The 16,749-nt window shown below is 36.4% G+C and overlaps 2 protein-coding genes across 2 annotated transcripts in view; both read right to left on the bottom strand.

Annotated features, from left to right (window-relative positions):
* Positions 1-16,749, bottom strand: part of LOC100537530 (uncharacterized) — an 858,077-nt gene that overhangs the window by 730,956 nt on the left and 110,372 nt on the right. The gene's annotated exons all lie outside the window — the stretch shown is intronic.
* LOC141381842 (uncharacterized) lies at positions 11,768-13,214 on the bottom strand. The gene is made up of 4 exons (XM_073948965.1): positions 12,816-13,214; positions 12,460-12,540; positions 12,311-12,376; positions 11,768-12,202 (listed from the first exon to the last, which is right to left on the bottom strand). Exons 1-4 carry the CDS (start codon positions 13,162-13,164, stop codon positions 11,949-11,951), a joined length of 750 nt encoding a protein of 249 aa, XP_073805066.1. The 5' UTR covers positions 13,165-13,214; the 3' UTR covers positions 11,768-11,948.

Genomic DNA, 16,749 nt, shown 5'->3' with positions numbered 1-16,749 from the left:
CCGATTTTCAAAATTCCATCGGTGCGATGTCGCTCAGGGAGCGTTTGCTAATTGGCAAAATGTCGCCGCGACGTCGGCAAATGATCGGAAACGCTGTCCGGCCGATGTTAGGACGACGCAACCGGAAATACCGGCCGCTCCGCGGAGGCGCTGTTCTCAGGCGTTTTGCTCATACTTATGGACCACTAGCTGCAGCAGCAGCTTATTTATAATAAACACGACACACCACTCTCAATAACAGTTGAAGATTTATTAATATTTTCACAAACATACAGATAGATTTACATACTTTTATCACACATAACCATGTTTTACCACGTTTAAAAAAAAAACCAACAAGTTGTACTATAACCATGGCTGAACTACTGTGCAATAAAGATTTTAAATACAAAGTTCATTGCAGCATTTACATTAAGACCATAGGAATATTTACAAGTACTTCAAAACATGTACACTAAGGGTGACTATAGTTTACTATAGTAAAAACACAAATAACTTGTGTAAGCACATGTTATAATGCTTATAATTTCTTAAATAGTGTTGAAGAAAATGCATGTTTCCAAGACTATAATTTTAAAATACAAGATAATACCAGTCATGTGTTCAGTATCCAAAAGACTTTCTTCAGGGAGTTACAATAATAAAAGAGTACACAAACACAAAATAAATACCAAGCAAACAATATTTACAGTAGTAAATAAAATCATACAAATAAAAATAATTGTCTGATAAAATCTTATTAAAGTCTGTAGTCAGACATTTTTTTTTATAAATGGCATTCAACAATTTGCAATCTCCTCTGAACTAATAACACATCAATAATATAAAATAACAATACTTTCTCAGAGATAACCAGTTTTTTTAAGCAAACTCTAATGCACGAAACAAAACAGATTTTGTCATTATATATATATATAAAATCTTTTAATTTCTGTTTAACGGAAATATTTTTTAACACATTTTTGATCACAATAGTTTTAATAACTCATTTCTAATAACTGAGTAAATAATATTTGACTAGATATTCTTCAAGACACTTCTATACAGCTTAAAGTGACATTTAAAGGCTTAACTAGGTTAATTAGCTTAACTAGGCTGGTTAGGGTAATTAGGCAAGTTATTGTATAACGATGGTTTGTTCTATAGACAGTCGAAAAAAATTGCTTAAAGGGGCTAATAATATTGACCTTAAAATGTTTTTTAAAAAATTCAAAACTGTTTTTATTCTAGCCGAAATAAAAGAAATAAGACTTTTCCCAGAAGAAAACATAACATTTTCTTGCTCTGACCTATATATATATATATATATATATATATATATATATATATATATATATATATATATATATATATATATATATACACTGTTAAAAATTGTCCCGTTAAAAAACAGTAAAATACTGGCAGCTGCAGTTGCCAGCAATGTACTGTTATTTTACAGTATGTTGCTGTAAAAATACATGGACTACATTGATTTACACAATACTCAAGTGAACTCATTTTGCTCACTGAAAGCAACTGCCTCAACTTGGTCAACTGCGGAATGAGTTTATGAAGTAATGAGCTATATATGCTTAGAAGCATACTTATAATGATAACTTATTTTAGTTAATTAGAAAAGTTCGGTTTAACTCTAATGTCTTATTTTTCACAACAGCACACATACATGTAAATCTGGAATCACCAGAGAGATTCTGACTGCATCAGCAACTAAACAGCCGCTATCTTTAAATAGAGAAACATGCAGAATAACATCAGCAGTTCATTGTTCATCTTTAACTCATACACTGGCTCTACTCTCCTCCACAACGGTGACAGACAGAAGAAATTAGCTTCAGGTTTTACAGTAAAATACTGTTTTTTCCTTGATTTAACAGTAATCTACTGGCAGCTGTGGTTGCCAGCAATCTACTGTTTTTTTACAGTCTATTTCCGTAGTGTAAATTAATAGTATATTACTGTTAAAATACATTTTTACACTGTGTTTTTACCGCTCACACCTTTAACCCTTTAAACCCCAGAGCATATACTTCAGTTTTTATTGAAGTGTCCACACTACTGAGTGTTCAAGAAACATGTAGCAAAGCTGAAGTAAATTCATTAATTAACTGACTAATTAAATGATAATTGAGGATTAACAATAAACAAATGAAGAAATACTGAAGGGAAAAAACAAGAAAAGAACATACAAAACTTTAGTCACAGCTTTATAATGAAATAACCTGAAGAACAACAAATGATTAAATCATTTAAATGATCAGCGGATGATTAAACAACTCTGCAAACATCATCACCAGCTACACTTATTACTTAATACATGTATTTTTGTATAACATTTACTAAAGTTCTTCTTGAGAAAAAGTTAAAGTTTTACGTCACCATCATGGAGAACAGAGTTTGCTTTAGTTGGGCTCTTAGCCCTGTCATTTTTAACATTTATGTATCTTGGCTGCTGCAATTGTTAAGAACTTTGTTTAAAAAGCTCCTTTGTTGAGGCAAGCCAGCCAAAAACCTAAATAAGATCTGGTGATGTTCATGTTGCTATTAAATGGCAGAGTCTGTTCTCATTTAGTATAATAAAATTTACTGCTCCTATTCAATGTTAAATCTATTGTTTTACATTATATGTATATATATATATGGCAATGATTTCTGCAAGTTTTTAAGAATATCTTGGACAATAACACTGCTCTATGGTGTAAATCGCACTCAAAGAGACATCAATAATCAGCATATGAACCTCAATAATGGTGACAACTAACAAAATTAACAGTTTAACTCACAAACAGGCAACTGAAAGTCTAAACATAAACAACAGCAGAATCAAACACAAATAAAGAAAACCGTTAGACCATTATACAACATTTATTTATACCGCAATGCATGCTGGGATATTTGTACAGTGCCACTCCCAGCATGCATTGCAGCATGAAACATTTGAGATATTACCATTGTTGAGATACAAGGTCAGATTCATGAGGTCTGAGTGTGTATTTGTCATAACTGAACTGTTTTTGTATGTTATTTCTTAACTGTTAAGTAATTACAGAGGTATCTTTTCTGTTTCCACTTCTCATTAATTAAATTAATACTTGCAACTAAGCATAAAATCTATTAAATGTGGCCCTTTTTCCAGATTTATAACAAAACATTTATCAGAACTAATTTCAGACAAATAGATTTCTCTATTTATTGACTTCCCAACTTTAATGCTATAGTACAAACGTTTTGTAAACTCTGTATTCAAGCAGATGGAAAGTCTTCTTAAATGAGTTCAAGGGTGAAGATCCGAACTAAATCAGCCCCTCACTCCATTACGGTGACACAAAAAACACCTTAATTTCTGTTGGATCTCAATGAGAATAGTATGGAAGTCAAATCAGTCAGTAATAAGTGTGTGTCTGCTGTTGTTTGTGGAGTTGTTTAATGATCCTCTGCTGAGACTGAAGCTGTTTTATTTTATTTTATTTAATGTTGTAACTCAAGTCACTGTTTGTATTTCTTGTTTATTTTCTTCAGTAATTGTAATTATTAACAGCAGGTGTTCATCAGTGTCTGAATTCACTCATTAGTGTTCATTAAAACTGTCAGGTGAACTATATTAGTTAACTAGTGTATGAAATAGTGAACAAGGACACAAAGTGTGATTTCAAACACAGACTTCAAAACATCGAATCTGAACTCTGTTAGCTCACAGTTTTCTGCAGTTGGTTACTTTCTCGAAGACAAAAATGTTACCCAGAAAGCACTGTTTTTAACAGAATATTACTATTTTAGTGGAAAAACATTATTTTACCGTAGAATCTGACCGTTTTTTAACAGCAATTTTTTTACAGTGAAGCCTGTCAAGAGAAGCTAATGTTGGCATTACATATGTGGATCAGTGGTTTCATTCATTTTAAATAATGGCCAATCAAATATTAAAATAAAAAATGCAGTAATTCAATTAGTCAAGACAAGTACAGACCTAAGCATTACTGCCATATCAATGTAATGAGATCACACATAGTGAAGATAGGTGCAATTGAGAAGACTGTGCTGTTTTATATGACCAAAAAATATAATTGAAGTATGTAACAAACAGTCCATGAAGATCCTAATCATTGCAACTTTATTGTTGTTGTTTATTTATATTTTTAACTGCAACAACAGGTTGTTTAAAGTTTACAAAGGAAAAAAATAAGACAACAAACAGACAAAATCAACAAGAAATACATGCACAAGTGATCAGCCATAACAACAGCTCATTGTTAGTCTTTAAAAGATGAGCTTTTCATATGGCTTTGAAAATCAGCTTTCATTTTACATTCATTCATTCATTCGTTTTCTTGTCGGCTTAGTCCCTTTATTAATCTGGGGTCGCCACAGCAGAATGAACCACCAACTTATCCAGCAAGTTTTTACACAGCGGATGCCCTTCCAGCCGCAACCCATCTGTGGGAAAATGTCATTTTACAAATTGAAAAATTTTAATGAGGTCAATTCAGTGTAGAACCAGCTCGATGCTTTGTTTAAATTATGTCCTACAGCACACAGAAGTTGACTCTCAGCCTCAGTGATCTTAAAGGACTGTAAACCACCACCATACTCGACAAATAGCCAGGTACTACATTATTATAATTGACTTTATACAAAGTAGTATCAAAGACTACTTCATAAGCATAAACAGGAACATGGTTTGTTTATTCATTCATTTTCTTTTCGGCTAAGTCCCTAGTTTATTAATCTGGGGTCACCACAGCGAAATGAACCACCAACTTATTCAACACATTTTACGCAGCAGATGCCCTTTGTGGAAATATAAATTTTTATCATCTAATTTCAAATTAACAATAATCTACGTACAACTGAAAAGTTATATTCTCTGGTTTTTAATTATATAATTTCATTAACATCCCAGCTAGGAAGGACATTAACCTTTTGTCTTTCTGATAACAGGCTAAGCCAATGTAATGCAAATTGTCAGTTTCACAGCATGGGGTGTCTATTGTTTTCTCTTTTCGATCAAATGGTCAGGCGGTTTCTGTCTCCAGAACATGATGAGATTAGACCTGAGAAGCAGTTTACCCTGCCGACCACAACTCTTGATTTGCATACTTTGTTTAGCCATATCCCCTCCTCCTAAGAACACAATATAGCCATGAAATCTTTGTCTTAATTCAGACTAATTTCAGACTATTTGCAGACTTGTGTGAGACTTGTGAGAGACTTGTGAAAGAACTTGCAGACTGCGGACCTCTAGTAGGCTCTTGCAGACACATCTTAAAGACGCTGTATGACTGCAGATTAACCAACACGTCTCAATAAAGGAATTCTGCTTGTTTCGAGTCTCCTGGACTGGGTTCTCTCTCTTCTTTTCATCTCATTTATTTTTTTTACAACAACTTGGTGCCGTGAGCCGGATAGAAACTGAAATCATCAAATTCTCAACAATTTGCTACAAAAGACTGAAATCTACCTGAAATTCAACTTGAACCTTTAAGATCAAGGAAACTTCACTTCAGACGGAATCTTCAGCTCAATGGCAATTTGAAGTCACTCAGCGGACGTCACAAATTCTCAACTATTTGCTGACTGCAACCCTGATGAACATTGAAGCTACCTGAATACAAAGATCAGATCACTCCAGACTGAATCTTTTCAGCTCAACCTCGATTTGGTGAGTTTCACTCTATCAAAAGAACCATACAGACCAGTCTATACACATGGTTATTCTCTGCTCCATCAGAGAAAAGTTAACAAACAGCTGCAGGGTTTGTTTAACAAAAAGCTATCCTCTATTTCAATAGAGAAGTAACAGTTTATCCTCTGTTTAGACAGAGAAGTAAAGCCTTACGTGCTATTTTCTTTTAAAAAGTTATCCTCTCTTCAGAGAAGTTAAGCCTTATGCGCTATTTTCTTTTCTTTTATTTGTTTAACCTCTGTTCAACCAGAGAAGTTTAAGTTTAGCTATACAAGCTAATTTATGTTATCTCTTGTTCAGGCAGGAAGTTTTAGCAACATGTGCTAATATTGTTACCCTCTGTTTTGCCAGAGAAGAAATTACTACACTTTCATCTGAAAAGTTTTAGTATTTTTACTTTGTGATAATAAGCTCACAAAATGTTCAGACAGAATACAAGACTGATCACTACAACTGAAAAAGGTAGTTTAAAAACTCCTTTATTGTCAGATCAGGATTTCAAATCGCTGCTACAACAGCACATGGACTCAATAACAGAGTCAGTCAGACTAAATTTGACAAAGAAATTTAGCATTGACCCAGATGATGTTTGGACATTAGAAGAATGCAAGAAAGTGCTTGATGCATGCATTCGCAAAAACAATGTAAAAGGCATTATCTGCTGCTACAGAGAATTCAATTTATCTCGAGCTAAACAACAAGCTCAAGCTAAATCAGAATTTGAAAAACAGATCCAAGAGCTTCATGCTAAGATAACCTCATTAACAAAACAACTGAACCTCAAGAAATCAAAAACTGACATTGAGGAGGTTAGTCAGCCTGATAATAAACATCCTGACTTACAAATTGTCTCTGAAACAGACATTCCCATCCAGTCAGCAAATGATTTACCTATAGGTTCAGTGGAGGTTTGTGGTGCCAGAAGATCTAAGAGAACTGAGAGTTCACACAACAACACTCCTGTTGTTCAAATTCAAACAGTTTCCAGAACACTAGGACCTAGAGAAATAGACAGATTATCTCAAAGCTTACCATATGCACGCACAAATTTTTCAGAGTTTAGCAGAGCACTAATCAGCAAAATGCGTCTTTATGACATGTCATTAGCCGCATTTCCACTATCGGGCCAGTGCGAGCCAGGGCTTTAATCGGGCCAGGGCGGGCCAATAGCCCGGGAGGTTGAGAAATGAGGCCGAAATCATGTCGCGTTTCCACTGTCGGGCCAGTTGCTTGCAGCGCGTCACGCAAACACCGCCCCCAGAACGTCCCCCGAATCAAACGTCACACAACCCGCCCACTTCAGCGGGAACAAAAAACTCAAATTATAGCCACAAACACAACCTGTCATCACTACGAGTGCTGGAAGATGGAGAACACCGAAGCGATTGCTTTTTTACTGTTTGTGGTCTGTTGGTGTAAGGCCAGACAGCGATCCCTGGATAAGGACATTCGAGTTCGGCTGCATTTACATCGAACACAGATTTTGGCTGCAAGGCGCAAAAGAGCAGCCGAGCGACGAGAACGACGTATGCAACGACAACTGCAACGGCAACAGAGGATGAACATGGTAATATTTCCCGTGATTGTTTTTGTAGCATTTTGTTGTTTGTAAATACCATCATATATGCCGTGTTGTTGTTAATGCCATCGATTGTAAGGATGTAACCGGATGATAAGTATTTCATTCTTTGCTCTTAAAGTAGCACATATGCATAAAAACGTACTGAAAAGCTTTAAAAGTAACGTTTATCATTATTGTGGTATTCTGATTGTGATATTTTGATGTTGCATATTTCTTTTGAGTATTTGGGCTGTGTGTGTGTGTGTGTGTGTGTGTGTGTGTGTGTGTGTTTATAGTGGTTGATACATGGTATTATTTGTCGTGATTGTCATTTTTGTTATAAAATAGATTGTTAATATATCATAAAAATCTATTAATGTATTACATATGTATTATAGCATATAGAGTGGCAGGAGATTTCACATTGTATAAATAACATAGAGGTAAAGTTTGTTGGTTTTATATTCAAATATTCAGACTTTCTCCTTAATAATATAATTTCAGAGAATAATTATTGGCAAATTCTAAATAAGGAAATCATATTAGCAGCAAATGACTATCGAAATACAACATTGTTCACAGTCCATTATGATATATTCACAGTATATTATGGAAGTATTAATGTGATATAGAAGTCATACTTGCATGCCAAACTACAACTGAATTTTCAAATTAACATGTTAAACAATAGAGAGATTGCTAAATGAACAAATGTGCGAATATTAAACCCACTTTGGCTCTATTAAATAAGTGGTTTGTGTTGGTGTATAAACAGATTAGCTGATATGAATGTATTGTAATGTATATGTCTATCCATAGTAACTAATTGTTCTTTTTTTTTTTTGCTCTATTTTTCAGATGCTACATCACTACTACACCAACATACTGCGTACATCTGAAGTGTGGGCCTACAGTAGAACAAGTGACTGGTGGGAGAACACCGCTCAAAAGTACACAGATGACCAGTGGCTGGAGGACTTCAGAGTCTCTAGAGAAACATTCAGATACATTTGTTCAACGCTTAAGCCCTCACTACAGCGACTAGACACGTCATTCAGATTGTGCATTCCTCTGGCAAAACGTGTAGCCATTGCACTCTATAAACTCGCATCAACAACTGAGTATAGAACAGTAGCTAACCTGTTTGCTGTCAGTCGGACCTCTGTGTGTCGCTGTGTGCATGACTTTTGTAAGGCTGTGATTGCTGTGCTTCGACCCAAGCTCATAAACACCCCTGACCAAGCAAAAATGGCAGAGATTGCTGATTATTTTGAGGACAAATTTGGTATTCCACAATGTGTTGGTGCTATTGACGGTTCACACATTCCCATACTGAAACCTCCACAGTACCAGTCAGATTTTCACAATAGAAAAGGCTGGCATTCCATAATTTTACAAGCAGTTGTGGATGGTAAAGGCCTTTTTTGGGACCTTAATGTAGGACAGCCTGGTAGAAAACATGATGCCAGCGTCTTGAAAAAATCATGCCTTTGGACCTGGGCAACATCCACCACAGCTTTTCCCGGCAGAGTAAAGAACATATGCGGAACTGAAGTAGGCTATTTCATTCTTGGCGACTCTACATATCCACTGCAGAAATGGTTGTTAAAACCATATCCAGACACCGGCAGGCTCACAGAGGCTCAAGAACTTTACAACATGAGAACAAGTCGAGCCCGCTGTGTGGTTGAACATGCATTTGGGCGCTTGAAAGGCAGGTGGAAATGTCTTAGTAAAAGAAATGACTGCAATGTAAATGTTGTTGTTGATATGGTTGAGACATGCTGTACACTGCATAACTTGTGTGAATTACACATGGACAGGTTTGTGCCAGAATGGTCCTCTGATTGTGCTGATGCAGATGTTGAAAGACCAGATTATCTTGGTAATGACAGTTCAGATGCAAGAACTGCTCTGCAACAGTATTTCATGCAGCAACAATAATTGTAACATTGTTTTTTGTTAAGAAATAAAATACTAAAAACTACACATTAGAATTACCTTTGTGGTGCTTTTCACGATCAAATCTGTGACACAACTTGACATTTAGATTTATATAGTAACAGTATCATAAATTAAATGTATTGTATAGACAATTTATACATGTTAACTGGCTGAAAATATTTCGCTTTCATATCTACACAATAGTACACATACATTTTTATTTGATAAACCCGATACACCAACTAAACCTTTTCTCAGATTTATTTTTCTTCAAGTTGTAATTACTGTTTGTTGTTACATACCACAGAACTACACTTGATCCTGTTACTGGTTTGCAACAATGCAATTAAAATACGTGTGGAGGGGTAGCCATTAAAATAAATGGCTTGTGATTAAGTGCAATCATCTTTCATAATAGCTGCCTGACAGACTAAACCTTGACCTGAATAGAAGCTTTTTACATATAAGAAACCCATTATCAGGTATGACGGTTCATGCCAATGCCTACTTGATTGGCTAAATCATTTGACCTGAATAGGACCTGCTTTACATCTCAGAAGACACTTAGGCATACTTGTCTATTACAATAACAGTTTGATTCCCCAAAGCATTAGAGATGTTACAGACAACGATCATTACAACTGTGTACTAGCAAAACATTTCCCTTGGTACCCCTATGGCAAGCCGTTGTGACTTCTATTCATTATCAGGATATGTATTCTTGAATTTAACTATTTAATTCTTGATTTCAACAATCAACAGTCTTGCTATCGACAAATCAGTTATTGATATCAAACAAGCGAAATGTTGATATCAATATTACATTTCAAGTAGTTACAACACAAATACTTGATATCGGCTATGATGTCACCATTCACAAAAATACAAATGTTGATATCAAGAATTCAGACTTTTTTATATTCACAATTTACATTTCAAACTTGATATCAAGATTTTATATCCTCTTATCAATAAAAGACAAAACGGCTGTTCTGGCAAGCTGTTTATACTTTTTTATACTTTTTTTGCTTAACAGGAAGTTAATTCTTGAAAGCAGAAATTAAATTGTTTATATCAGTTGTCACATGTATACTAATGTTAATGTCTATTCTTGATATCAACAATTGAGTTGTTACTAGTAAAAGTATAAATTCCTGATATCAGGAACTTAATTTCACTGGTAGCAATGGTCACTCTTGACAACTGCAATAATATTTTACCATGTCACATTTGTTATTTCTGATATCTAGAATGTTTTTCTGATATCAACAATTAGGGAAGTAAATTTTTGATATCTAAAATCACTAGTGTCACAAGTAACAATTACATTCATGATGTCAGAAATTAACATTGTCACTAGTGGGAAAACAATTGTTGATATATAAAAAATGAACATTGTCACTAGTTGAAAAATGTTTTTTTTAATATCAACAATTTAATTCTTGGTATCAAGAATTACATTGTCATATCAACAATCAATTTATTGATAGTAAGAATTGCATCTTAACTATAAAGAAATAAATTGTTGATATCAACAATTAAATATAAATGGCAGTCTATGGTGACATTTATCTAGTTTATAAAAATGTAATTGCTGATATAATAAATGTAATTGCTGATATCAAAAATTAAATTATTGCTATCAACAATTTTCATTCTTGATATGAACAATAAAATTTTGGGTATCAATAACTGAATTGTTGATAGCAATAATTTAATTGTTGATATCAGGAATTCATATCCTGAGAATGAATAAAAGTCAAAACAGCTTACCATAGCACCCCAGCTATCCAGGATAAGAGAAATTGCGGAAGGTATATGTTTCATTTGTAATTTCTGTTGTTTTGGTGTCTGCCTGCACCAACATCTGACACCCATCCCGAACACATGTCCCCACAGTTGTCTCAACATTTGTATTTTGGTGGAGAGCAATGATAGAATGCACATCCAACAAATTTGGATCTAGAAATGTTATAATGTGTCTAGTTTTAAATAACATGTTGTAGTTTACGTGTTTCACTATTTCCAAGAACTGCATTTAAGGTAATAGTTATACATGTACAGTTTCTTGCAGAGACCAACCAGTTTGTTTTGCCTGTATACTTTCTTGTGAGTCTTGCTGGGGCCCCTTTCATGAATCACCATACATCAAATAAGCCAAGTCTTGACCTGAATAGAAGCTTTTTACATATAAGAAACCCATTATCAGGTATGACGGTTCATGCCAATGCCTACTTGATTGGCTAAATCATTTGACCTGAATAGGACCTGCTTTACATCTCAGAAGACACTTAGGCATACTTGTCTATTACAATAACTGTTTGATTCCCCAAAGCATTAGAGTCGTTACAGACAACGACCATTACTAGACAACAGTTAGCAAGCATATTTTTATTCAACAATACCTGTTTTGATACCCCAAATAAAAATTTACTTTTATTCATTAAAATAAAGCATGCTATGTCATAAGAGCAGTAAACCTTATTCATAGACCTCCACATATTCTTATGGTTTACTATGAAACAGGATGCGAATTTGTATATTCCTAATACACAACAAACACAATACACAACTACTGAAAGAAAAGAGCTTTTATTTATGATAAATTATTAACAATAGTGCAAATTACGAAGGTGCAACACAACAAACAAAAATAACAAAGGTGCTTAAAAAAATAAAGGTGCTTAAAAAAATAAAGGTGCTTAAAATAACAAAGGTGCTAAAAGTACTTTATAGCAGATGTCACTTGGACAGACTGCTCTACTTTTTTGGCAGAAGAGCAGCTGCCAAGCTACCAAGAATTGAATTTAACACGTCAGAGTCCTTCTGCCTTCTATCCATTTCTTTTTGCTGTAATTCCATATAAGCTGCCAGCTCCTCCCGTCGCATCAACATCTCTGCTTCTCTGTCCTCCCGTCTCAGTTTCTGTTCTGCCTCTCTCTGTTCTTGGTTCTGCTCACGAATGTACTGCATAAAGTCCCTGGACAAGGAGGTTGCCTTACGCTTTCGAGATTCTGTAGAGAAAAAAAAATGAACAAAGTAAGCCTCAAATACAGGATACTTTTTTATGCACATAGGCTTACTTTTGTGAAGTTTACACAATAAATATAAACTCTAAATACCTGGTCGTGTCCTCGGTGGAATGTGGTGTGATCCCCCTCTAATACCGGTTGTGCTGTCATGTCTCTCTGTAATATACATATACAGGAATAATTATGTACTGGCAAAAAAAGGTTCTCTTATTTTGTCTCATCTGTGTAATCAAACATACCAGGGGTAGATGAAATAAGTGGTTGCGATGGACCATCCTCCAGTTCACTCAACTCCATGGCAGTGTTGTTTGATGGCAAATCTAGCACACACAACAAAAAATAAAAATAAACATATTAGCCACTAGTATCATGTCAGCAGTTTGGTATGTTACAATCTAGTTAGTAACATAAAGTAGCTTCGAAAGAAAAAAAACTCTAACACATTTTAAGGTTGCAACATTTATTTTTACATAACTACAAAGCACCTTAAGAAAAACATTTTAATAGCAGAGTAAACAAATAATAGCTTTATATACAGCAGTAAATAATATATCCTTATGTATACACAATTTTTTCCATTACTTTGTTTACTTACCGACTGTAAGGTTAGCTGCCATCGAATCTCTGGTGGTCTCCCCACTAACGGAGGGTCGGTGACCTAGCACACCGTCCATGATTTCAAACCACGGGAAATTTTTCCGGTGGGCGCCGCTCTGACCATTGTGGATTTTGATCGCTTTATACTGTGCTCGCAATTTCTTCAATTTCTCGCGGACTTGTACCGTTGTTCGCTGAATTTGTGCTTTCGCTAGCTCAGCAACGATGTACTTGATAACGTCCTCATTTCTGCAAACGCCGTCTATTTGCCTCTGAACATTTTCCTCGGCCCAAATGTTCAGAAGAGCCCTGGTGTCCTCAACTGACCAGTACTGTCTGTTATCCATTTTTTTCTTTTTCTTAGTGAGTTGATCAAGCGCGTAAGCAAAACAAATGTAAGGGAAGAAAGCATCTTATCTCCTCTTTACCTGACAGGAAAACTCCGCCTTTGTACGTAACCCCGCCCCGAAGCCCCAGTTGGCCCTCCTTGGCCCAAGGTATTCGGCGGGCCGAAAAAGGCCGGCCGCTGGCCCCAAGGAAGCCCCGCTTTGGCCTGATTACGCCCCGGAAGTGATAGTGGAAACGCGACTGGCCTTGGCTCGCCCTGGCTCGCTCGCTTTAGGCGCGATAGTGGAAACGCGGCTATTAACAGAAGTCACCCAGCTAATGTCTCAAATTCTCACTGAATCTGAATTGAACAGTTTTGAGCATACTGTGACCTCTAAATTACAACATGCCAGTAAGGATGATTTGAGAGAGGGTGTTTTGAAAGCTCTAAAGAACATTGTTGGCCCAAAGATCGACTGGTCAAAAGTGACTTGTTGTGTGCAAAGGAAAGATGAATCTGTGAATGAATTCACTGAGAGATTTTGTCAATCCGCCATAACTTACAGTGGATTAGCTGATAATTCGGATAGTGTGCTAGATGATAAGGGACCCCTAGTCCGCATCTGGTCAGATGGCCTAGCAACTGAATACAGACAAGCTTTGCCATTTCTTAACATCACCTGGTCTTCCACCACTCTCAGAAATAATATGAACAGTTTAGCTTTGTGGGAAAGAGACTCTTACGTCAAAGACAGAGTCAGATTTGAAGCAGCCGCCACTAAGGTCAACACAGAAAAGACATCAAATCACAAATGTCTTAGGAAAAATATCTGTTGTCATTACTGTGGTAAAAAAGGACATTGGATGAGGGAGTGTAGAAAGAATAAAAAGAACTTTAAAGAGATGAACAGGGTAAATCAACTTCTGAACAGTTTGCTAAATGCCCTCAACATACCCCTCACCTCATCACTAAATCCATTGAGCTGTCCACAAAGATGCTAACCATTTTTTGGCTGTAAGTGCTTAATGTCCCAGTTCATTTACAATTAAGATGAAAGACTCTTTGTAAAAAGACACAAAGGAAACTTCTTCCTTTGTATTAGGGAACTCTGCTTAAGTCCACTTACAGCCTTGAATATGTTTTAACACATATTTTCAATCACTACCCATTCAATGTTATGATGTCTGATAGGACTGATATTTATTGAATGATAGTTTGTGTCTCACATTTTAAAGTTTGCCCACCACACTCAGGGACAGAACAGGACACACAAACCAGTGAGGAGCCCAGGGCAGAACTGAAAGCAACAGGCTTCAGGGGCCGCACCCTGTGGTGAAGACTCCCTTTTCTTTTTTGTTTTTCTCCCCCCATTTATCCTCACCTCACTGTTTTATAGGTGTCATAATTTTAAGATTAGGAGACAGAAAATACACAACACTATACGATCACCAACTTAACACAACCACTATACGATCACCTGAATAACTAGACACACGAACTATGATCATACAAGTCTATGCATGAATACTGCTGGTCTGCTGTTTCCGTGTTTTCTTGTGTGCAGGTAAACACAAACACTGCATCTTCTCAGAAACACTCTGATCCAGAGCATCACTACGGAGTTCCAGGAATGACAGGAAGTCATCAGATCAACTCTGTGCTGGAGAAGAACCACAAGAAACACACCTCACAAAAGACTGAACACTATTCACAAGCCATGGACTTTCAGAAGATCTGCAGTTTAACTACATGATTTTTTGTGTCATCATGTAGGATTTATGACATTACAACTGATTGTCATAAACGTGTGAACAGTTTTGAAATCTACACTTACATCTACGTAGATATTGAAATGACACAGAATAAGTTAAATGTGCCTGTAACTTTTCAAGTTACATGACTAGAAGATGGGGCTTCTGTTATCAAACAGAAGCCATTGAATGGTTTTAGGAAAGCTTACAAATTTATTTATTTTTTTTGTGAGTTTTTAAATAACTCTCAAAGGGGGAACTGTGGAAATATAAATTTCTATCAACTAATTCCAAATGAACAATAATCTACGTATAACTGAAAAGTTATATTCTCTGGTTTTTAATTATATAATTTCATTAACATCCCAGCTAGGAGGGACATTTAACCTTTATCTTTCTGATTACAGGCTAAGCCAAAGTAATGCAAATTGTCAGTTTCACAGCATGGGGTGTCTATTGTTTTCTCTTTTCGATCAAATGGTCAGGCGGTTTCTGTCTCCAGAACATGATGAGATTAGACCTGAGAAGCAGTTTACCCTGCCGACCACAACCCTTAATTTGCATGCTTTGTTTAGCCATATCCCCTCCTGCTAAGAACACAATATAGCCATGAAATCTTTGTCTTAATTCAGACTAATTCAGACTTGTGTGAGACTTGTGACAGACTTGTGAAAGAACTTGCAGACTGCGGACCTCTAGTAGGCTCTTGCAGACACATTGGACATCTTAAAGACGCTGTATGACTGCAGATTAACCAACACGTCTCAATAAAGGAATTCTGCTTGTTTCGAGTCTCCTGGACTGGGTTCTCTCTTCTTTTTCACTCATTTATTTTTTTACAACACACTTGACCAAAAAGCTATCTTACTTCCAGATGGTCACGTCGCTTCTGGTGATGATTGAATCAGGAGAGTTTCACTTTAAACCTTTTCGCTTTAAAAAGGCATGAAAACAGAGGTGGAGAATGCAGGCATTGTTCCCGCTACCTCTCGCATGCAAAGCGAGCGCTTAACCATTTGAGATAATTCCCCTCAGAGCAATCAAAAAATTGGCGATTTTCGACGTGGTCAAATTAGAAAAAACGATCAAATTTGCTCTGTGGTGGCCTCTTTGCCCTACCTGCCGTTTAGTCGTCAAATTGCCTGGAATAGTGCGCTTTTCTTTTGAAGGCCCTACCTGGTCCTGCTCCAGTAAACGTGTGAGGAGCCCTGCATGCCGAATGACTCAGTTACTCAGAAATCAATGCACATTGGCACTGCCTTGGATTGACATTCTGCTACTTTCCTGCAAGGCCGTTTTTTTTTTATTCATTCCCTACAGCTCTGACAGCACCACACAACAAGCTTGAGGTTCCATGGTGTAATGGTGACCACTCTGGACTCTGAATCCAGCGATCTGAGTTCAAATTTCAGTGGGACCTGTTATTTTGCCAGCACCACACAAAAAAAGCTGGAATAGAATGTTAATCTCTTGAAGGCCAGGGAATGACAGTTACTCTGGGCTTTCTAGTGCTTTAGGCAGGAAGTGGCTGGTTAGCTCAGCTGGTTAGACTATGGTGCTAATAACGGCAAAGTTGTGGATTCCATCCCTGTACTGGCCAAGCTCTTACTCTCTTAGGCCTCAGATGAATTTAAGGGCTCTGCTCTGTCTTACACACGTCTATGCTGGAGAAAAACTATGAAATGGCAGCTGAAATAGCTCAGTTGGGAGAGTGTTAGACTGAAGATCTAAGGGTCCCTGGTTAGATCCAGGGTTCGGTAAAGTAGTGTTGTTTTTCTGTTTTGGGCACAAGAGTTAGGTAACCGAAAGTCACCCAAAAAGCCTAGCTGCTGCACCCTTAAGTCCAACTGCTT

This window comes from Danio rerio, chromosome 4, assembly GCF_049306965.1.
Source record: "Danio rerio strain Tuebingen ecotype United States chromosome 4, GRCz12tu, whole genome shotgun sequence".
NCBI lineage: Eukaryota > Metazoa > Chordata > Actinopteri > Cypriniformes > Danionidae > Danio > Danio rerio.
Note: the sequence above shows the minus strand (reverse complement) of the source record. Positions and strands in the feature narration are given on the sequence as shown.

Bases quoted from the DNA above. Each gene is read 5' to 3' on its own strand.
- LOC141381842 (XM_073948965.1), bottom strand. From the start codon at position 13,164: ATGGATAACAGACAGTACTGGTCAGTTGAGGACACCAGGGCTCTTCTG. The intron at 12,541-12,815 runs GTAAGTAAACAA...TGTGTGTGCTAG, and splicing joins GGCAGCTAACCTTACAGTCG to ATTTGCCATCAAACAACACT. The intron at 12,377-12,459 runs GTATGTTTGATT...TGTATATTACAG, and splicing joins ACTTATTTCATCTACCCCTG to AGAGACATGACAGCACAACC.